The sequence below is a fragment of the Caretta caretta genome, chromosome 9, assembly GCF_965140235.1.
Source record: "Caretta caretta isolate rCarCar2 chromosome 9, rCarCar1.hap1, whole genome shotgun sequence".
Lineage (NCBI taxonomy): Eukaryota > Metazoa > Chordata > Testudines > Cheloniidae > Caretta > Caretta caretta.
The window spans coordinates 28505406-28529129 of NC_134214.1; the positions used below are offsets into that span (position 1 = coordinate 28505406).

The 23724-nt window shown below is 42.9% G+C and overlaps 1 protein-coding gene across 1 annotated transcript in view; it reads left to right on the forward strand.

Annotated features, from left to right (window-relative positions):
* WWTR1 (WW domain containing transcription regulator 1) overlaps positions 1 to 20194 on the forward strand; it is a 120700-nt gene extending 100506 nt beyond the window's left edge. The window contains exons 4-6 of the mRNA XM_048864732.2: positions 7869 to 8002; positions 8948 to 9060; positions 16629 to 20194. Of these exons, the coding sequence (XP_048720689.1) occupies positions 7869 to 8002; positions 8948 to 9060; positions 16629 to 16813 (432 nt within the window). The 3' untranslated portion in view covers positions 16814 to 20194. The remainder of the gene's footprint in view (positions 1 to 7868; positions 8003 to 8947; positions 9061 to 16628) is intronic.
* Positions 20195 to 23724: the final 3530 nt, after the last annotated feature.

Below are 23724 nucleotides of genomic sequence, written 5' to 3' on the forward strand. Positions count from 1 at the left end.
CTGCTGTAGCTCCCTTGCTTTGTAGCTCAAAGACTGCCTTGATACTCAGGGCCTGTCTAAATCCTGGAGTGGAGTAAGCAATCCTCAAATAGATTGCTGACTATGCTATTGCTCTGAAGTAGAACAGTCTGAATCCAGATACTATATCTGGCTACGCAGTCAGTTAATTTGGGCATGAATCTCTCCTAGTTGGACCAATCAGTAGTTGGCACCACATTTTCCAGAGAGCTCAGTATCTGAATTCCCTGGCTAAGTGATTATACCAGTTCAGCTGCAGCACAGAAAACACCCAGACCGTATTAAATTCCAAATACACTTTACAAGACTCTCAGTAGTTTGTGCAGGAGCAGTGAGTCCAGTGCTCTGGAAAGAATGGCCATTTTGTCAAAAATTTCTTAGTTGTGGAAGGAATGTTTTGAGAAAAATCTTCTGAAAGAGCTGACCATTTATCATATTGCCCACAAACTGAACAGCCTGATGAACATGAGGTACCATAGCTGTTAAACGCCTGATGTTATTTTGTTAAGTGTACTCTTATCTTCTCCCAAAAATGAAATTACCATAATCATAGTACCGGGAGAGAGTTACAGAAGTTAACCCAAAGTAACTCCACATTAACTGAAATTTATATTAGAAGGTTTGTGGGTATGTTTTCAGTGTACCAAAAAATTACAAATACAGTTCAAGAAAGTGTGACTTCTCAAAAATTCCTTCTCTTTCTACCAGCCACAAGAGCTTTCCTTCCATATGCCATGCTGGTGTGTGAATTTTCTCCTTTACAGCTACACCATAGGTTATACTGGTGAACCCCTTTTATTATTTTAATTTATTTATTTATTTATTCATTAAGGAGATGGATCAGGGAGAGAGGCAGACAGCAATATATACCATATGCTGTCTGGTCTCTTCAATACATTTGAGTTCTGTAAAGTATTTTGCATCACAGTTCTCAGGAAAGAGCAAAGGCTGGATTCTTGCCTGTTTCTCAAAAAGAAAAGGAGGACTTGTGGCACCTTAGAGACTAACAAATTTATTTGAGCATAAGGGAGGGAGCCTTGCTCTTCCTCACTCTCCCTTCTCCTCTGCACAAGTTGGCCAGCATTCCATTGGGGAGTGCAGCCCCTGCTTCCATCTAGCTGCTGTCCCAAAGGGGGAGTGTTAGGCTGGGAACATCACCCACCACCCTTTCTGTACCAATTCACAGAGCTGGCTGAGCAAAGAGCAAGGAGCACATTAAGCCCTCTCATGGGGTGGTGCTGCTACTGCTCTGGCATGTGCATTTTGGGAGCCCAGGCAGGAACAAGGGCCTGAGCCAGATAGAATTTCTCCCTGGGAGTCAAATTTGCAGTGCAACCTCTCTGTACCTGAGCGTTCCAAGGGCAGAATTTTGTCCTGTCACTGTATGGTATTTGTGACCGGTTGGGGATATGTCTGTGTCTGATTGTGAATTCCATTTTGTTTTATGAATCTCAATTTGTTTCAGGGACTCATATTTTGTATTGCAACTTCCTTTGTGGATTAGAGTATCCATTTTATAGCAGGGGCTTGACACTTATGTCTGAGAAATTATGACAAAGCAATAAAGGGCCATCAAAGCTGAATAACTCTTTTCTAGTGGTAGGGCCATTGACCTTTAATTAATCTCTACACAGAAGCCAACCGCGCGTGGGGAAGTGGACCCCAAAAATCTCCCATCTGAAGCACATGAGCAAAAAGGGGACAGAGACTGTTTTAAAAGAGGGATGCTTCACTAAGCAAAAGGCCAGACCACAAGCACAGGAAAGAAGACCAGGATAATGAAGGCAGGCAGGGCTGCTTATCCTAAGGATGTTGCTCAAACCCAGGACAAACAGGAGGCATGAGATCAGACCAGGGGGATAGGGCGGAACAGGCTATGTTCAGGATTTAGTTATTTTCCAAAGATCTGTAACTCTGTCGTGTGCCCTGTTAAGAGTAAAGTGTATAGTTAAACAAATTCCTTTGTTAAGTCTGTGTTCCTTGCTTTCCAGCCACCTTGGTCTTGATGGATTTAACTAGAAACTGGAGTTCACACAGCCAGGTGGACTCTGGGGAATCTTGTCTAAGCAACTGAGGTCTTGGGATGGGTGGGCTGAGGCCCTAGTTCTGAGGTTTAAGAAGGCCCAACTGCAAGACGCCCATTGCCCAAGAAGGATATCATACACATGGTCTACACCTAAGATCATGCCTGTGAGACCCAGAGCTACGAACAGTGGCCAGCCTCTGCCCAGAACCAGCAGGGTTATTATAACTATGGGGGATTCATCAGTTGGGTTCACGAACAGACTGGTCTATCCAGAGAGGAGAACCTGGCTAGGTTGTAATAGTATGGTATAGCAAACCAGTGTTGAACAGACCACAGGCTGTGGAGCCAGTGGGGGGTACCCAGGCCATGAGCCAACCACTTTTTGGCCAAGCCAAACCTGAGTGGCGTGGCAACCCCAGGCACCAGGTCACAATGCTACTCACTCAAATTTGGCTTGTCCGCCCCTTAGGCCAGGGTTTATATGCCCTTCTCTGGCCGTTGCATACCACCAGAACCTTTAATTTGTGTGGTCCCCCCACCACTATCAACAGTTACGCGTTGTCTCTGATGGAGGGGCAGTCAAGCCAAACTTGAGTGGCTCTGTGACCCCATGCATCAAGTCACCACACCACTTGCTCAGATTTGTAGTAGGTAGGTACAGGGACTAATAAGGATGGGTTAAGCTGCTGCAGGGCTGGGCACCTGAAAGGTGGAAGAGGAGGGTCAGGTTGGCAGGGAATCTGTGCCCCCTTCCCCCGCAAACACTTTAATTGCACTCTGCAGCCCCTGGAACAGACTACAATGGTGTTGGGAGTTGGCTTATCTTCTTGAGAGAACTGCATTAGTAGCACAACTGTCATTACTGATTGTAGATTAATAACCTGACACTTCATCTGGTTCAGGATGAATTGACTTGGATTACATCTGCAACCCCTCTCTCCTCAGCCTTTGGAGCAACAGCCATTTATATAGGTGCCTCAAGCTCAAATTAGACTGTTGCTTTTCTTTTCTTTTGACCCTTTTGCGTTTCCTTAACAAGCAGCTGATCTCATGTGTGGCCACATTGCATAACCTTGGAGAATGCAACACTGGAAAGGTACCAAGGGAATCAGGGTCTTGAAGGATGAGGTGCAGGTTGTTTGGTGTGTTTGAGAGGAGGGAGGCAGTTCCAATCATATGGGGCTTCATGGAAGAAGGCAGAAAATGGGAAAAGAAGGTACCTCAGTATTCCTGGGATAGGTTAATTAGAAAGTCTTCCATAGAGAGAGAAGGTATTTATCTCCATCCTCCATTTAACTTAAAACAGAGTCTATGTAAGTGTATGTACAGATTGTTCAAAATCTTATTTGTCTTCTTCCCCCCACTTCCCTCCTGCCCATCGTTTTGATTTAACATAACACTTTCCCAATGACTTGGTAGACTAGTGGAGTGAAGACATCTTCCTGAGTAATGGAATTTACTAGCTACTATGAATTAACTATGTCTTTGACAGTGTTTGAGAACAATTATGGAAAATTACTTAGAGAGAGCTTTCAGCAGCCAATATGTCACTACCTGTTGTAGAAACACAGGAAACACAGGAAACCGGAATAGCATACCTGCTAGGCATTTGACAGTTTTAATCAAAAGAGTTTCAAAACTCCCTTGCTGTGCATCAACCTACTGATTGTCCACAAACATTCACTTCATTAATGGCCTTTCTCCTCAACCAGCGTGTGACCTGGATAACTCTTACCTGAGTAGATTTTCTTTGGCTGGGCTGTGATGCAGATTCCCTGTGATAGATAATTGGTAGATTCTCACAGTCATTGCTGGTTCATCACTAATATCACCTTTTCCAGCAAAGTATATTTTATAGACCAGTCTATTTCTACATTCATTTTTCTCTATTTCTAGTCATATTCAAGGACTTCTGCTATTACAAGTGGCACCAGAACTTGTTAAAATGTTGGGTTTATGTAGTGTGGTCCCTTGAGAGTACAGGCTGCTGCATACAGGAAGGTTTCCCAGTCACCTGTGCACAGACAGGATTATTCAGTCTGATATTCCTTACAGTTCCAATGAACTTATTTTGCATTCTGGAAATTGAAAAGCTGGCATGACATCCAGCAGGAACAAAATTTAGGTAATGAATGTGACCAAATTAAAAAATGTCACTTTTTAAACCTTCACTATTTTTGGTGATGTACACAATGAGGTCCCAATCTTGATCTCATTGCAGCCAGTGAGAAAATTCCTAGTGACAGCAGGAGCAGGCCCAAAGTTTGCTTTTTTGTCCTGTGTGTTTTACCTGAGAAATAGATATCAAAAGTGATTTGGTTTTCGTTCTGCTTGGCAGTGACCAAATAAGTTACATGCAAGTCATGTCCTATGCTTTTCATCCATTGCCTTCTGCCCTTCCTTTGATTGGGGGGAACACCTCAAGAGCAGTGACACAAGCCTGAGCCAGTAAAAAGATGCCATCCATTCTGAATAGGACTTGGTCCCAAATGCCTGGGAGAGAAGTATACTACCATCCTGGCCATAATATTTAGTTGTTTGGCCTCAGACACAGTTCTACTTTAGAGTATTGGCTAAACTTACTTGAAAATTATTTTACATCAAACAGAATAAATAGTTCCCATATTGAGTCAGTATTTTCTGCCCCATGCCAAAATCTTATAATTAATAATGTATGAAGGCCTCAGTTATGACTGGAAAACATATTGCCCAAATTGCTAAAATATGGCCTTGAATGGCTTAAAGACTGCATTGTAGCAAAACAGATCCTAGCAAACCATCTGCATCTTTTTTTGTTCTTCTTCTTCTTCTTTCCTCCCTCTGCCCCATTATTCTCCCAGCTTGATTATTTTTGTTGATCTTTATATTTTATGCTTTAAAAAAATCCTTTTGAATAAGCTTTGGTGCAGTAATAGAAATTTGACAGTGCTCTAGGATTCAGATTTAATAGTGTCACGTATGTCACTCACATGAGAGTGAACTTAGGTGTATCTGCTGCTGTCATCCACCTGATTTGAATTGTAAGTCGGAAGACTGCCCAGCAGGCTTTATAATAATTTTAGCATGGCAGACAAGATGACATGGTATTACAAAAAGGCTCTGAGTCTGTTTACTCTTCGCATACTCAACTCATATCTTAACAATGAAATGAAACATAATACTAAGTGCCTGTCTTAAAATATGGTGTTAAGGTAACAGTTACTCACTTACGAGTGAAGAGTCCAGATTGGCCAGTATTACTGGAAGAGTAAGCTACAGGTACAATAAAACACATGGTATAAATTCTGCCCTCAGGTACACATGTTCAGCTGACCTGGATTTTAAAGGAAGTTGCAAGTGTATGTGCGAGGAAAGAATTTGGCCCTAAGTAAAGAGAAAATGTGGCTTCAAGTAAAGAGAAATTTACAGTATAATCATGTGAGATTAGAGGTCTGAGCAAACAGCAATAAACGTCATTAACTACCCTTTAAAACACTAAAAGGTCCTCATTGCGATCATGACTGACTGCTTTCCTCAAACACTAGTAAAGAAGGGTTGTTAGTTGTCCTTAGGGCAGGGGTGGGCACACTATGGCCCAGGGGCCACATTCGGCCCTTCAGACATTTTAATCCGCCCCTTGAGCTCCTGTTGGCCAGGGAGCTGGGTCCAGGGCTTGCCCTGCTTTCCCTTTGCTTTGCACGGCTTCTGGAAGCAGCGGCATTTCCCCCCTCTGGCTCCTATTCGTAGGGTCAGCCATGGGGCTCCACATGCTGCCCCCGCCCCAAGCATCTCCCCCGCAGCTCCCATTGGCAGGGAACTATGGCCAATGGGAGCTGCAGGGGCGGCACGCTGAGCCGCCTGTCTGCGGCTCTGCGTAGAGCTGGAGGGGGGACATGCCGCTGCTTCCAGGAGCAGCTTGAGGTAAGTGCTGCCTGAAGCCTGCCCTGCTGCCCCGCTCCCGCACCCCAACCCCCTGCCCCAGCCCTGATCCCCCTCCCGCCCTCTGAACCCCTTGGTCCCAGCCCAGAGGACCCTCCTGCACCCCCAACCCCTCATCCTCAGCCCCACCCCAGAGCCCGTACCACTAGCCAGAGGCCTCACCTGCCCCCCTGCACCCCAACTCCCTGCCCCAGCTCGGAGCCCCCTCCTGCACCCTGAACTCCTCATTTCTGGCCCCACCCGAGAGCCTGCACCCTCAGCCAGAGCCTGCACCCCCAGCCAGAGCCCTCACCCCAACCGACAATTTCATGAGCATTCATGGCCTGCCATACTATTTCCATACCCAGATGTGGCCCCAGGCCAAAAAGTTTGCCTACCCCGGTCCTAGAGCAAAGAAACTCTGAATATTCTGTTACATCATGCTTATGGTATTAGTTGAGACAATCTTAATTTTAGCTTTTCATAAAGTCTTCCTTACTAATCTAATTTCAAAACAGTAGTAGTAGGAACAGTTACAGTCATATTGAAGGAGTTAAATATTTTCCTATTAAAGTGGCTGAAAGTGGTTGAGTGGAGAAAGATTTTCTACCAGGGTTTATAGAAACTGCTCCTTTAATTCATTTTTTTTTTAAATTAGTAATTGAGGTGAATAACCGATATGGCTTTATTGATTCTTACACCTCTGAATAGAAGACGTATTCCTTTGGGCCATCCCTAGCGAATAATACACCCTATGTAATAGTCCATTTTGCCATTAGATGTCACTGTTGTTCCACAGAAATACAGTTACAGTTACAAGTGTAGGAGTACTTGTGGCACCTTAGAGACTAACAAATTTATTTGAGCATAAGCTTTCGTGAGCTACAGGTCAGTACTCCTTTTCTTTTTGCGAATACAGACTAACACGGCTGCTACTCTGAAACCAGTTACAAGGGTGTTTCTCTGGATTGGTCTTTTAAAAAGAGAGTTTAGAAACAAGTTTCAAATGTTCGCTTCAGCTCTAATTACTGATTTATCACCTTCTGTACAATGTACATGAAACAGATCATTAACAACATAGGCAGTTCACCCTAAAGATTGTTGGGTCAAATTCCTGATTCCTGGATAATGTTTTAGCTACTCTGTTACTCATCCAGATGGCTCTGTTATAAGATCTAATAAATTAGTCTGTCTAGTAGTTGACAGTCTATTTTTAGCCCCTGACTCTGATCTCTTTTGTACCAGAATAAATCAGGAATAATTCCATTAAATCAATGGAATTCCACTGCTATAAAACAAATGTGAGATCAGAATCAGGTTCTTAAAAAGTGTTATAATTGCCATTTTGAGTCATGCCTTAATTCTTTCAAAGGGCTTGGCTTCAATACAGAGTTAACTCAAGTTATAAGTTGGGCATGGCTCCTAACTCATGTCCTGTTGACACACAAAACCCCTTCACTCGAATGTGGTGATGCTTTTAACTCGAGTTGTTTGGCTCATTGGGGAGTACGTAGGCTACAGTTCAAGACTGTACAGCTTTGTCAGCTGCACGCACAGTCACTCTGTGGTGCTAATGCAATTGCTGTGCACTAATTCAGTTGCTGTGGGCAGCTCTGTGTTATTTCGCAGCATGAGTGTTCGCTTGATATAGGCCAACTACAGTGTGGTTAACTCTGCAGTGAAGACCTAGTCATGGGCTGTAGCTTTGGAGAATATCTGCCCCTGTAGCCAGTAGGTGACTTCTTAAACCAGCAATCAGAATTATAGTGTTTGGAATCAAGTTCCCAAGTAAAAACAATTGAATTGTAGACTCACTTCTTATTAGAATGGGTATTTCAGATGTAAGGGCACTGTGCTGCCATGTCTCTGAGATGTTTGAGTAACTTTCCCTTTTTTCTTACTCTGTTATTTATTAATTTTTATTCAGGAAGCTGCACTATGCAGACAACTTCCCATGGAATCAGAGACTATGGCCCCAGTTCAGACTGCTGTGAACACACCTGCCATGACACAAGACATCAGGACTATTACAAATAATGGATCGGATCCTTTCCTGAACAGGCAAGTTAATGTCCTCTTCATCAACTGTTTGGTTCTGTTGTTTTATCTGTGGCACAGATTGTTTTGCAGATGCATTTCCCAAGCAAACTCCTAAATTCCCAAAGTTTTATAAGGATTGGCAAAATTCTAGTGCAACTCTGAAAACTTAGAGGCGTTGTCTCAAGAAGGAACTGGCCACATCTTAACCATTCAGACATTTATTTGATGAAAATTATATGGACAGTAGTACTGTCCAGTGAGAGAGACCAGATGAGATGAAAACTTTGTTTATGCTTCAGATGACAGAAGAGGACCTTAAAAAAAAGAAAAAAGCCAAGCATAAGGTAGAGGGGGTTATAGCTGGGTGGGTAGTACTGTAAGTGTATGTTAGAGACAGTATTACAGGTAGATTTTATTCTTTTAGACTGCAGAACTATTGGAATGCAGTTTTTATATCTAGAGAAAGTTTTTGGGTTTTTTCCCTCCAAAATAAAAACTGGTTCTACAGCAACTACTAGATATTTGGCTCTAAACTTTATAAAAATGGCCTCCAATTGTAGGCTGAGTTTCATGTTTAGGGTTACACCCATGTAAAAGCCTAACTACATTCACAAGTCATGTGTTTAAATCTCCAAATGGATGCAGTTGCAGAAACAAAATTGTCTCTGCAGTGCTGGAGGCCAGATTGAGGCCTGACTAAATATATACAAAATGGTATGGGGAAGACAGTGCACAAATCCTATGCACTGCTCTGAAAATGCCTACCTGGCAGTTTCTAAGATAGCTAGGTTGGGCCTGGTTCTCTGTTATTGTGGACTAGTGCAAATGACCACACATGGTGCCCATCTAACAAAGTATTTAAGTCTAGTGTTTGGACTATTGTTCTCCTTTTCTCAACCACCACCCTCAGGGATTATTTCTGACAAGAATATCTTTACTGAGGCTTCTTCATGTTTCAATTCATAGTGGGCCATACCATTCCAGGGAACAGAGCACAGACAGTGGCCTAGGCTTAGGATGCTACAGTATACCAACAACACCTGAAGATTTCCTCAGCAATGTAGATGAGATGGACACAGGTAGGAACAAGGAATGTGCTTATTTTGCTTAAAATTTCATAAATTGTGTTTTATAACCAAATTTCTAATTGTGTGAAATGAGTAATAATCTCTCATCCTTCCACATATAGGAATAGACAGGCTATGGGGCCCCCTCCTGCAAGGTGCTCAGTCCCTTCGCTCACATTTATGCCAGCATTTGTTAAAGGTGCTCAGCACTTCACAGGAGGGGGCCTATGAAGAGTATTGTCTGTACTGGAACCCTTAAATTATAATGCATGAAAGCCTCCTCCTATTGAAATTAGGGATGTAAAAGATTAACCGGTTAACTGGTTAACCAATAAGCATCAGTCTTATCGGTTTCGGTTAATGGTTAATGATTAAACTCCGCTGCCGGCCGGAGCCCAGGACTCCGCTGCTGCCCTGGGGGTGGCAGCCAGGAGAGATCCCTGGCGCACAGCCAGCAGCGGAGTCCCAGGCATGGGGCTGGCCTCCAGGACCCAGGGCATGGGGGTCAGCAGTGGGGTCCCATGTAAAACATGGGCGTGCTGCAGCACCCCCTGCACCACTAGTTACCCAGTTAAATGTTTAACTGTGTAACCAATAAAATGTTTATCGGTTACACGGTTACTTTTTTTAACCGCTATTTACATCCATAATTGAAATAAATAGACCTTTTGCAGCTCACTTCACTGGGGCCTTGATTTCCCACAGTACTAATAAATAAGGCTAAGATTTTTTCACGGATATTTTTAGTAAACGTCATGGGCAATAAAGAAAAATTCACAGAAGCCCGTGACCTGTCCCTGATGTTTACTAAAAATATCCATCAGAAAATGAGCTGCTGGGCAACTCCAGGGGCCTGGCTGAGAGCTCCAGGGGCCCCCACCACCCATGGGGGCTCAGAGCTCCAGGGTACCCCCACCCCAGCTGCGGGGGGCAGCCAGGAGCTGTGGAGTCTCCCCTTGACCACAGCCTCTGGGAGCCATCCAGCGCCCCTAGGCTGAGAAGCTGCGGGGTCCCGCAGTCGCCAGTGGTGGCTGGGAGCTGCAGGGTCCCCCACCACCTGTGATAGCCGGTAGCTCCGGGGTACTCCCGCCACCTTGGAGCTCGGGGGGGCCCACTGCCTTGGGTTGCAGTGGTACCCTGTGGCTCCTGGTCTCCCCGGGTGGCAGTGGTACCCTGCAGCTCCCAGCCGCCTGCAGGGTGCTCAGTGCCTTCGCTGGCTTCCACAACCTCCGTGATAAAATCGTAGCCTAACTAATAAAAAGATGCTTTAAGATATAGTTGGAGCATGAACTACCAATTTAGAGCCCAGTCCTGCATTCCTTGCCTTCCCAATACACTCAGAGGGTATGTCTACACTACAAAATTAGGTCGAATTTATAGAAGTCAGTTTTGTAGAAAGTGTTTTTATACAGTCGATTGTGTGTGTCCCCACACAAATGCTCTAAGTGCATGTAGTTGGCGGAGTGTGTCCACAGTACCAAGGCGACCATCGACTTCCAGAGTGTTGCACTGTGGGTAGCTATCCCACAGTTCCCTCAGTCTCCGCCGCACATTTGAATTCTGGGTAGAAATCCCAGTGCCGGATGGGGCTAAAACATTGTCACGGGTGGTTCTGGGTACGTATCGTCAGGCCCCCCTTCTCTCCCTCCCTCCCTCCGTGAAAGCAAGGGCAGACAGTTGTTTTGCACCTTTTTTCTTGAGTTACCTGTGCAGACGCCATACCACAGCAAGCATGGAGCCCGCTCAGCTAACTGTCACCGTATGTCTCCTGGGTGCTGGCAGACGCGGTACTGCATTGCTCCACAAAATTGCCTTTTGGCAGCAGACAGTCCAGTATGGCTGGTAGCCGTCGTCAACGTAGTCCAGGGTGCTCTTTTAACCGACCTCGATGAGGTCAGGGGCACCTGGGCAAACATGGGAGTGATTCAGCCAAGTCATTTCCCTTTTAAGTTTTGTTTCATGGCGATTCAGTCCTACTAGCAGTGCACTGTCTTTTAATATGCTGATATCAAGCGTAGTGACCCTTGGAAATGTGCAGGTCATAGTGGATGGCTTTGCTGCAATGGGATTCCCTAACTGTGGTGGGGCCATAGACGGAACCCGTATCCCTATCTTGGCACCGGAGCACCAAGCCGGCAAGTACATAAACCGCAAGGGGTACTTTTAATAGTGCTGCAAGCACTGGTGGGTCACAAGGGAGGTTTCACCAACATCAACATGGGATGGCCGGGAAAGGTACATGACGCTCGCATCTTCAGGAACTCTGGTCTGTTTCAAAAGTTGCAGGAAGGCACTTTCTTCCCAGACCAGAAAATAACTGTTGGGGATGTTGAAATACCTATAGTTATCCTTGGGGACCCAGCCTACCCCTTAATGCCATGGCTCATGAAGCCATACATAGGCAGCCTGGACAGTAGTCAGGAGCTGTTCAACTACAGGCTGAGCAAGTGCAGAATGGTGGTAGAATGTGCATTTGGATGTTTAAAAGCATGCTGGCGCAGTTTACTGATTCTGTTAGACCTCAGCAAAACCAATATTCCCATTCTTATTACTGCTTGCTGTGCGCAGTACAATATCTGTGAGAGTAAGGGGGAGACGTTTATGGCGGGGTAGGAGGTTGAGGCAAATCACCTGGCCGCTGATTACGCACAGCCAGACACCAGGGCAGTTAGAAGAGCACAGGAGGGTGTGGTGCGCATCAGATAAGCTTTGAAAACCAGTTTCATGACTGGCCAGGCTACGGTGTGAAAGTTCTGTTTGTTTCTCCTTGATGAAACCCCCCGCCCCTTGGTTCACTCTACTTCCCTGTAAGCTAACCACCCTCCCCTCCTCCCTTCGATCACCGCTTGCAGAGGCAGTAAAGTCATTGTTGCTTCACATTCATGCATTCTTTATTAATTATTTAAGTTCAGTACCAATGTGGACACAAGAACAAATGGATATAAACTGGTCTCCAGGAAGTTTAGACTTGAAATTACATGAAGGTTTCTAACCATCAGAGGAGTGAAGTTTTGGAATAGCCTTCCAAAGGAAACAGTGGGGGCAAAAGATCTATCTGGCTTTAAGATTAAACTCGATAAGTTTATGGAGGAGATGGTATGATGGGATAACATGGTTTTGGTAATTAAATATTCATGGTAAATAGGCCCAATGGCCTGTGATGGGATATTAGATGGGGTGGGATTTGAGTTACCCAGGAAAGAATTTTCTGTAGTATCTGGCTGGTGAATCTTGCCCATATGCTCAGGGTTTAGCTGATTGCCATATTTGGGGTGGGGAAAGAATTTTCCTCCAGGGCAGATTGGAAGAGGTCCTGGAGGTTTTTCGCCTTCCTCTGTAGCATGGGGCACGGGTCACTTGCTGCAGGATTCTCTGCTCCTTGAAGTCTTTAAACCACGATTTGAGGACTTCAATAGCTCAGACATAGGTGAGAGATTTTTCGCAGGAGTGGTGGGTGAAATTCTGTGGCCTGCGTTGTACAGGAAGTCAGACTAGATGATCATAATGGTCCCTTCTGACCTAAATATCTATGAATCTATGAATTCATCACACAAACAGGGGGATAACTACCAAGGTAGCCCAGGAGGGGTGGTGGAGGAGAGAAGCACCAGGAGGGGTGGTGGAGGAGGGAAGGACAAGGCCACACAGCACTTGAAAAGTTTAAAACTTTAAAACTTATTGAATGCCAGCCTTCTGTTGCTTGGGCAATCCTCTGAGGTGGAGTGGCTGGGTGGCCAGAGGTCCCCCCACCGCGTTCTTGGGCGTCTAGGTGAGAAGGCTATGGAACTTGGGGAGGGCGGCCGTTGGTTACAAAGGGGCTTTAGTGGCGGTCTGTGCTCCAGCTGCCTTTCCTGCAGCTCAGCCATATGCTGGAGCGTATTAGTTTGATCCTCCAGCAGCCTCAGCATTGAATCCTGCCTCCTCTCATCACACTGCCGCCACCTTTCAGCTTCAGCCCTCTCTTCAGCCCGCCACTTACTCTCCTCAGCCCACCACCTCTCCTCCCGGTCATTTTGTGCTTTCCTGCACTCTGTCATTGTCTGCCTCCATGCATTCGTCTGTGCTCTGTAAGTGTGGGAGGACAGCATGAGCTCAGAGAACATTTCATCGCGAGTGCGGTTTTTTCTGCCTTCTAATCCTCGCTAGCCTCTGGGAAGGAGAAGATCCTGTGATCCTTGAAACACATGCAGCTGGTGGAGAAAAAAAAAAGGACAGTGGTATTTAAAAAGAGACTTTTTATAGAACAATGAGTACACTCTTTCACGGTAAACCTTGCTGTTAACATTATCTACATAGCACATGTGCTTTCGTTCCAAGGTCGCATTTTGCCTCCCCTCACCGCGTGGCTAGCCCCTCATCCCTCCCCCCTCCCCGTGGCTAACAGTGGGGAACATATCTGTTCAGCTACAGGCAAACAGCCCAGCAGGAAGGGGCACCTCTGAATGTCCCCTTAAGAAAAGCACCCTATTTCAACCAGGTGACCATGAATTCTATCACTCTCCTGAGGATAACACAGAGAGATAAAGAACGATGTTGTTTGAACGTCAGCAAACATACACTGCAATGCTTTGTTCTACAGTGATTCCTGAGTACGTGCTACTGGCCTGGAGTGGTAAAGTGTCCTACCATGGTGGACAGAATAAGGCTGCTCTCCCCAGAAACCTTTTGCAAAGGCTTTGGGATTACATCCAGGAGAGCCGCGAATTCCAGGGCAAATTAATCATTAAACATGTTTGCTTTTAAACCATGTATACTATTTTAAAAGGTACGCTCACCAGAGGTCCCTTCTCCACCTGGCGGGTCCGGGAGGCAGCCTTGGGTGGGTTCGGGGGGTACTGGCTTCAGGTGCAGGGTGAGAAACAGTTCTTGGCTGTCGGGAAAACCGGTTTCTCCGCTTGCTTGCTGTGAGCTATCTACAACCTCATCATCATCATCATCTTCCTCGTCCCCAAAACCTGCTTCCGTGTTGCCTCCATCTCCATTGAAGGAGTCAAACAACACAGCTGGGGTAGTGGTGGCTGAACCCCCTAAAATGGCATGCAGCTCGTCATAGAAGCGGCATGTTTTGGGCTCTGAGCCGGAGTGGCCATTTGCCTCTCTGGTTTTCTGGTAGGCTTGCCTCAGCTCCTTAAGTTTCACGCGGCACTGCTTCGGGTCCCTGTTATGGCCTCTGTCCTTCATGCCTAGGAAGATTTTGACAAATGTTTTGGCATTTCGAAAACTGGAACGGAGTTCTGATAGCACGGATTCCTCTCCCCAAACAGCGATCAGATCCCGTACCTCCCGTTCGGTCCATGCTGGAGCTCTTTTGCGATTCTGGAACTCCATCATGGTCACCTCTGCTGATGAGCTCTGGCCTCACCTGCAGCTTGCCACGCTGGCCAAACAGGAAAATGAAATTCAAAAGTTCATGGGCCTTTTCCTGTCTACCTGGCCAGTGCATCTGAGTTGAGAGTGCTGTCCAGAGCGGTCACAATGGAGCACTCTGGGATAGCTCCTGGAAGCCAATACCGTCTAATTGTGTCCACAGTACCCAAATTCGACCCGGCAAGGCCAATTTCAGCGCTAATCCCCTTGTCAGGGGTGGAGTAAGGAAATCGATTTTAAGAGCCCTTTAAGTCGAAAAAAAAGGCTTCATCGTGTGGACGGGTGCAGGGTTAAATCGATTTAACGCTGCTAAATTTGACCTCAACTCCTAGTATAGACCAAGGCAGAGGTATGCAAGGAATGATGAATTGGATGCTAAGGGTGAGAGTTTAAAATTGTCAACCAGATCTTCTCGGTGGCTTTGAAAGACCTCAATGTATGTAGGACTGTTGAAAAGTTAATATAACATAGTACAGTGCTGCACTTCTACAGTACTTAGCACAATGGGCCCTAATCCATGATTGAGGCCTCTGAGAGCTATCACAATATAAATAACTTCCAGCAAGCATATACCACTCAACTGCTTACAGTGGAATCTGATATAGTAAAACTCTATTTATATTGAAGAATAACACCTGCTTATTGTTTCCCTGGTCATAGAATCTCAGGGTTGGAAGGGACCTCAGGAGGTCATCTAGTCCAACTCCCTGCTCAAAGCAGGACCAATCCCCAATTTTTGCCCCAGATCCCTAAATGGCCCCCTCAAGGATTGAACTCACAACCCTGGGTTTAGCAGGCCAATGCTCAAACCACTGAGCTCTCCCTCCCCCCAGTATTTGGTTGTGGTCATGGTCATGCAAATGAAAAATTGTAGTTGTTGTTAGAGTGAACTCTGCTTATAGTTTTTCTGTTAACAGTATTAGTGATTTCAGGATTCCACTTTATTACTGGTATGGTTAGCTGCAGGGCTGTTATTCATATATGGGTGTGATTCACAATGTGGGCCATAATATTCTGACTCCAATACAAACAGCAGCCAATTCAAGCTCACAGTTCTGCATCTTGATCTACATGAATCACTGATTTCAGTGGGAATTTGGGGCATGCAAGGAATGTGTAGGGTCAAGTTCTTCAGTGGCAACTTGAAAAAGGGAGCACAATAAGGGGCCCTGTTTTTCATCTGTCAGTGTGGAGAGTTGTGTGTGAATCCCCCTGACAGAAAATTGAAGATATAGCCCAAAAGTGAGCTGGTGAGTTTTGGAAGGATTTCCTATGTATCTGGCCCAGATTTGATTTGCAGTGTTTCAGGACCAGATTCTTCCTTTACTCATTTGGCCTAATACTTGACTGCACTAGGTCAGTGGAATTCTTCAGGGAATAAAGTACTACCCCACATGAGTAAGCATGGCAGAATCTAATCCTAGGTGAATTGGTTTTAGCTCTTCCAAATTTCTGCGTTGTCTAGTTCTGTGGGAATTCGTTGTGTCATGAGAACAATCTCCTAAGAAGAGCCATTGCATTGGGATTTCCTTTCCAAACATGTGCATAGTTCATTTAGATATTGAATTTTTTTTTTGTTACTATCTTCACATTGTTTAAAAGATGAAAGTAAATTATTAGGAAACACACCAGTTCTCTCCAGCTACTGAAATAAGTCAGTGAAGTCAATGGGACTCAAGACTACCTTTGGAATCAGTGGGAGTTCTGGGTGTGCAGTGAGTACACGGTCATGCCCTTAATGATTTTACTGTTCATTATTGTTAATTGAGCCAAAAAATAGAGTAATAACATTGCAAAGAAAAGTCCCTGTTAAACCGTCATTAGCCTTAGTTTGAACTGCGGGCTATGGATGAAATTCACTCTTATGCAGAGAGCCAGAGCACAGTCCTTAAGTGGGATTTGACTCCATTAGCCCTCTGCACAGGGAGGAATTTCACTGACTGCTTAAGTGAGGGAACAGAGGCTGATTATTCAAATACTGTTGAAAAGAACTTTTTTGTGCTTTTGACAGCACAACAAAAGAGAAATCCTTCTCTGGATATGCTTTTCTGTAAGCAAAGGAGGCTTGACAGCAGTGTTTATAGAAGATACCTGTAATGTGGTGATTGCAAGAAGTGGGGGGGAAGTGTGCCTACAAATTTCAGCGTGTGCTTTTTTTTAGAATCATTTTTAGAAGGGAGCCAGCGCCTCTATGATTCTTCTTTCTTTTACAGGCGAAACTGTGGCACAGACTCCCATGAACGTAAGTTCACAACAGACACGTTTCCCTGATTTCCTCGACTGTCTTCCAGGAACAAATGTAGATCTTGGGACTTTAGAGTCTGAAGACCTGATCCCTATCCTCAATGACGTGGAATCCGTACTCAACAAGAGTGAGCCGTTCCTCACCTGGCTGTAATCAATAATCACTCAATGCTGATTCAGCCCTTAATACAAGCCAACATTTCCTTTCCCTCTTGAAATAGAGGTAGAGCATCTGAAAATCTTCAGATATATACTTGCTGACTTAATGACTTGCTGTATCACCTTTATGGTCAATTTAACCTGTGCCTGAATTTGATTGACAGTAATTTAAATATAAAATATATGTTTCTTTCTGTTTTTCAAGAACTGCTTCTACACATCTGTAACCTGTGTTTCCTTTACAGATCATATAGAAGTGTTTCTTTTGGGGGGGATGGGAATCACAGATGGGCAGAGTATGGGATAGAGATCTGTGTCCATGACTAAACTCATGGGCTCTCAGTTAAAATTACGACTCTTAATGAACCAAAAATGCTGACCACACATAGGCAGCTTGGTTAAAAAAATACCTGCACAGAATCAGACCTCAAGTGCAGTTTTATAATTATATTTATGACAATAGTACCAAATGCTTTTTTATCTATTTAACTTGAGCTTTGAGCTTTAAAATCATTGTATTATTAGTAAGATTGTGCAGTATGGAATACAGAATAATTCTGATTCCATAGCCACCATACTAATCCTTATTATACATTTGCCAAGGCACAAACCGTACTATTGCAGTTTATTTTTCAGTATATTACTGTATAGCTTCCAGATAAATACTTCTAATTTGAAAGTAGCAGAGTAGTTCAGTGACGGTTTTACACTACGATAATATTGTAAAATAACCAGACTGGTACTGCCACCTTTAAAAAAGTCATAAACGTGTAATTTTTTAAAAATACATCTTAGATTTTGATGTTTATTTTATTAAGCACTACAATTTTTTAACTAAATACATGAACGCATTTTTTAAAATAAATCTGTGGCAACTATTTTTGACAACGGCAAAAATACACTTAAAAATCAGGACAGAAAAGACTAGCACAACTTGACAATACCATATGTAGTTTAAAAAAAAAAAGCCTTGTTCTTCCTGTTTTCAGTAGTAATGGTTTTTAACTGACAGTATCAATGAAACCCTACAGGTAACTGAATGCTTGTAATCAGATGGTCACTTTTATCAGATCCGTGATAACCAGGCAGGTGCCTGTATGTCTGGTGAAGTTGCTAAAATCCTAATACTTGTTGCTTGCTAGAGTTGGTATACAAGACACATGGCATACTATCCTGTATATTCATATCTACTGTATATCCTATAAAGGTTTCTTTTTCAAATGTTTGGGGCTGAGAAAGCATCAAGGACAGAAAGTATGCAAAGTTTCCCTGAAATGCAAATGAAGTCCTGAAATTCTTAAGTATTTTGAGCTATTATTATTTATAATCTATGAATTTAAGCTTTTTATTTTGAAAAAAAAATGTATCTGTTTATGAAAGGCATTAATACAAGTCTCTGAGCTTGATCCAGTTTATGTGGGGAAAGCAAGAGATGTAGCACTCAGTGTAAATGTCTGTTTATCAGGTCTAATCCATAAGATCCTATCTATGCACCAGAGTATTGGACACTAAAGGATTTTTTCTATCTTGTTGGAAAAGAGGCAGGTGAAAGGGTTAGAGATGAAGTGGCAGAAATATGGACTAGATTGGAAAGGTGAATGATTATGTAACAGAAAACAATAACAGTACCTGAGAGGGATGGATGGCTACAGATAGGGACACACATGTAAGAAGAACCAGCCGTGTTCACTTAAACAATACCATACCATGAACTCAATGCAAGAAACTTCCTTGTGAGAGAAGAGCTGCTTGGTTGCATGTTACCACAGTGGCATGGAAGCTGTCTTGTCTTTTAAGCAAGAGAGGGGAGAGAGCTACCCAATGAAGTTCTATTATACAGAGAAGACTAGTTCTTTTTATATATATTTTAATATAACACGGGATGAGGAGGCAGAGTTGCGTCTGCACAGAATATTGCTGAATGGGCATTGTTTTACTTTTTTTTTTCTTTCCACTTATGCTAGAACTAAGCCTTAAGATATTAGAAATTATCTTTCTGAACAAACAAAGGACCGAATGGGGCTGAATGTTATTACTGTATTATCTTGAATCTTTTTTTAAAGTGTATCAGGTTATAAACTTAAATGAAAATCAGATGGTCCTATGGTTTTGTTCTTTTAGTTACACAAATGGTTTATATAGTCAGAGAATTTGGGATTTATGGTATCTGATTTTGATAGTAAAACTTTTTAAGGCCAAATCCTCAGCTGCTGTATGATCAGTCAAGCTCCATTGAAGTTACTGGCTTGTTAGTACAATTTACACCAGGGGATCTGCACCCTGCCATGATTTAGTCAATATTATAATTAAAGTTTAGCAAAATTAGTGTAAGCATTTACTAGTAAGTCAATGTTTTTAATTGTTTTTTTTGTTCATAAAAAACAAAGATCAGAATTCTAAAGCTGGTGCCTGCTTCTCCACATGTATACTGGTGTAGGTTGGGAGGGGCGAGGGAAGAGAATAAAGCCCAGAAACATTAAATTTTGTAATCGTTTTCATATTCCTGTGATAATAAAACAGCAGCAGAGTTGAATGGAAAGGTGCTATGTAAAATATTATTGCTACTGTAAAGCAACTGCCCGTAGGTTAGGTCAAACCTTTTTTCATTCTGAACCAAATGATGGTGAAGATAAAGTAATTTTTTACACCATAACATATTCTTGTTTCTACAGAGAGTATGTGCTGGATCACATGCACAGACACTCTCCCTAACCCCCATACTATCCAGTTTGTTGTGAAGTCCTCCTTTCAAGGAGTTTTCTGACTTTAAAAACAGGCTGTGACAGAAGTATAAGTATTCAAAAAGCATATGTATTTGTAATTCTATTGAAACAATTAAATTTTTTACAATATTTCACTCTTATTTCAGTTTGTGAAATTACATTTATTTTACTAAATTCACACTACTTGTCTCAATACAGTAAATATGCTAGTGGGACAGTTGTACTGTTGACCATCACTGAGTGTGACATACATAAACGTTGCGGATACGGAGTAATAGGATGTTAATTACAACTTGTATTCTGATAACACTATTAGAATGTAACTTTTTGGGGAGGGTGGGTTGATGATGAAAACAAATGCTGGGGTGTTTTGGGGGGGCTGGGAGGGTTTAAAATGTCTTTTGAAAATGGGTGATGAAACAAACTGTTTCTTAATACACTGCATCCATGTATGTGCTAGTACTTCAACTTTTTTTTTTATTTACTTTTTAATTGTATGTTATGATGTGTGAGCAGTTGTTTTTAATTTAGGTTATTTTACATACAGAGGGTATGCATCAGAATCAATCAGACCAAACTATTGTACCCAGAGTTTGGTTCTGGTTTTTATTTCTTTGATCTTATACAAGAGAAAATAAATAAATGAATTTAAAGCTTTTGGCTGCATTTTTGTTCCGTATGATTTTTTTTATTATTTGTTCTCTGGAGGATTTTAGAACTTGCTGAGCATTAACTCCAGTTGGAATAAAGTAAAGAAGCGTTCTGTGGAAAGAGATTCCCTTTGGATTAAGTGGCCAACATTTAGCAAAAGAAACCTTAATATACGGAATTGTGGTCCAGGTTATTAATAGCTATGAGTAGGTTTAGGCGATATATATCCTAGTTGCACCCACCCATGCCACATCCAACATGCGTCCCAGAGGCACACTACTTATTTGTCCCCACACCAGCTCCTAACTCACCACTATGCGTGCTTCACTACAATGTCACTCAATGAATTTCATTTCCAGAGAGGACCACCACCCTAAGGTCTATGTACCACTTAAGCCCTCACAACACAGTGTAAGTCGTGCATTGGCCTGGGAGTGCCCCTTTGCCCAGGATCTGAATTTCACATTAACAGAATATTTTTCATCATTTGCTGAAAACAAATCAATGAGCTCCAGGCCTACATTTGAAAATCTGGCCTTTTCTACCACATGTTGTTAAGACTAATACTGAAATTGTTCTAAACGCATGCTTGTGAACTTAGACTTCCCTGTGCTTCCAGGCCATATATCCTGCACTCTGATATGTGGGTGAAGTGGATATCATCCTGTATCTTGTAAAATCAGTTACTGCACTCATACAACTGTGCTGTGGCATAAGTTGCTCTCATACAGTAGGGTCCGTACCGGCAGGGCCGCCGACATGGGGGGAGGGGGGAGACAGGGCAGCAACATTAAAGTGCTGCCGCGGCAAAGGACCATCCTTAAAGCTCTGCCTTCACTACCCATTAGTTAGATCCAATATTTAAAGATAAAATGAAGCCGTACCTTCCAATGACGATAGCTCAGCCAACCTAATGAACTTGAAGATCTGTAATGCTGTCTGAATTCAGTGCTCATGAAAACGAAGCCCTTATAGCCTGCTTGGCTTTAATCCTATTATGAATAAGCAGTATACAAATTTCCTTAAATTACCCCGTGCTAATCCATGATCTGCAACACTCCTGCATTCTAATCCTGAGACTCTTGGTCAAAGACTACCAGTTTTGGAAAACTTGGGGGTTACTTTATGACGCGGGTAAACATTCACAATAGGAACTACGAGTTTACCCCATTTGTGAATGAAATCAGGATTTGATCCCAGAGTGATTGGCTAATGCATTAACACATTGTGTCACCAACTATAACAGAAGTGCTGTTGGTGATTTGGACTAGTGATCTGAACACAGCCCTGTGAGCCAGGAGCTCCTGAGACTTAACCCAGATTCTCTCACTGGCAAATCACAAAATGTTTTCCCTCATTAACAGCTGAGTAAACAATTTCTCTTCCTCTCCATCTCACAGGGGTGTTGTGAGGCTTAAGTAACTATTTTGGAAAGGTGCTTTGAAGGTGATAATTTTAAAAAAGTAGTTAGAACTTAACATAGACATGCTGACTATGGGGTGAAGGAAGACCGAAGGATTGGAGGATCTCCCAAACAATTGGCTTGTTGGACGGGCTTTCTCAAGTCCCTTTCTGAATCTCAACTACATCTTTTTTCATAAGACTGTCTTCCTGGAACCCTGATTCTGTGCCCTTTGTCTACAGCAAATACTACTTATGTACTCTAACTCTACACCAGAGAAATGTAAAGTACTTCAAGGACTTAAAAGCACGGTAGCCTGGTAAGCTGTTCACAGAGATGTCAAATAGGATAGAATCCATTTACTGTGACTTGCATTAATAAAAAAAGAGGGACCTTAATAATGCATTGCACAAGCAATTATAAAATGATGACATAAAAGGTAGCTGGAAACAGCTGCCGCATCCATCTGCTCCACTATGCTACTTTGGAATGTGATATTATCCTTTACCCTAGCACCTGTTGATGTAACTATCTTACATGTATCTTTTCATTAAAGGTTAACAGCTGTTCTATGCCTGATAGTTCTTGTCTTGGGGGCAAGGAATGTGTCTTATCTGTGATCTGTAAAGTGATGGGTAACTGCACAGCTCAAATGTTTAATGCCCTTAATAATATAAATCTGAGTTGGACTAATGAATATCCAACATGAAACTGTAGATGGAATCTAAAAATAACAAGTTCATCCTGAGCAGAAGCTCCTAATGGGCCCAATTGTGCGATAATTATGTGATGTGAGCTACTCTCCACCAGAGACTAAGACAAGCTTCACACTTGCATTTCCTTTTCTAATCAGAGCTGCATTTGACCTTAGGGGGTCTCAAAGTCATGTGGAATGTATCAATCCTACAGGACACAGATAAGAAACAGGTGGCCCAGTTGACTTTGGATTTCCAAGGGAACATAGTATCCATGCTTCTTGATGCCTAGTTCCAGTTCCTTATGGCATATGTCACAACTGGCACTTCTGTGGTGTGGTTCACCTCAAGTTACCTCTTAAGGAAATCGCACCCATATTTCTAATGTAAATTCAATAATGATTGGGGGCTGATCAGTGAAGACAGAGGCAAAGTGAAAGGTAAAATTAAGACAAGGAAGGGGATGGGCAGATTTTAGTTCCGACATGGATAGAACTGAGACAAGAATAAAATGCAAGGAGAATCAAAGAAGTGAGGGGCAGAAAGAAAGAGTAGTGAGAGAATTGGAGGACATGGGAACACAGAAGAACTGGAGAAGCAATGACAGCTTATACCCTACAGTCAATATACAGTGGCTGAAAATATTTAAATACATATGAATGACACAGTGCAATGGGGGCGTAGAAACGCTGACAGCTAACAGCCGAACAAAACCATCACTATCAGTTAATTCATAAGTCCCTGGCATTTTATAGCTTTCTGAATCATGATTAATCCTTTCAGAAAAAATTGGTTGCCCTGTGAATGGTTGACTAGGATGCTGAAGGGAGGTGTTTGGAATCATTTAATGTGAAACATTTATTAAATGGGAAATGCACAAATATATTTAATAACTCAGATTACGGTTTGGTCTCTGATTTGCATAATGACAGGTTTCAGAGTAGCAGCCGTGTTAGTCTGTATTTGCAAAAAGAACAGGAGTACCTGTGGCACCTTGGAGACTAACCAATTTATTTGAGCATAAGCTTTCGTGAGCTACAGCTCACTTCATTGGATACATTCAGTGGAAAATACAGTGGGGAGATTTATATACACAGAGAACATGAAACAATGAGTTACCTGAATTTCATTGGCTCTGTAATAGAATACTAAGCTGCATTATACTGTTCCACCAGTAGGTGGCAATGTATCTAAAATGTCCTATTTAAAGGAACCTCAGCTGTACCTGGAAGAGCATTAAAATACCTTATCATGAACATATCTGGTGTGTATAAGCAAGCTCTGTAGTCCATATCTGGTGCAGTAGTACATAACAGGCTCTGCCTGCTTCAGAGTGACTACAGGACTGGTGACTTGAGGCTAACTTCAAGCTCAGTCTTATGAGGCTGGTACACTGGGATGGTCAAATGCTGTATCTCTCCATTTGTATTTAGTA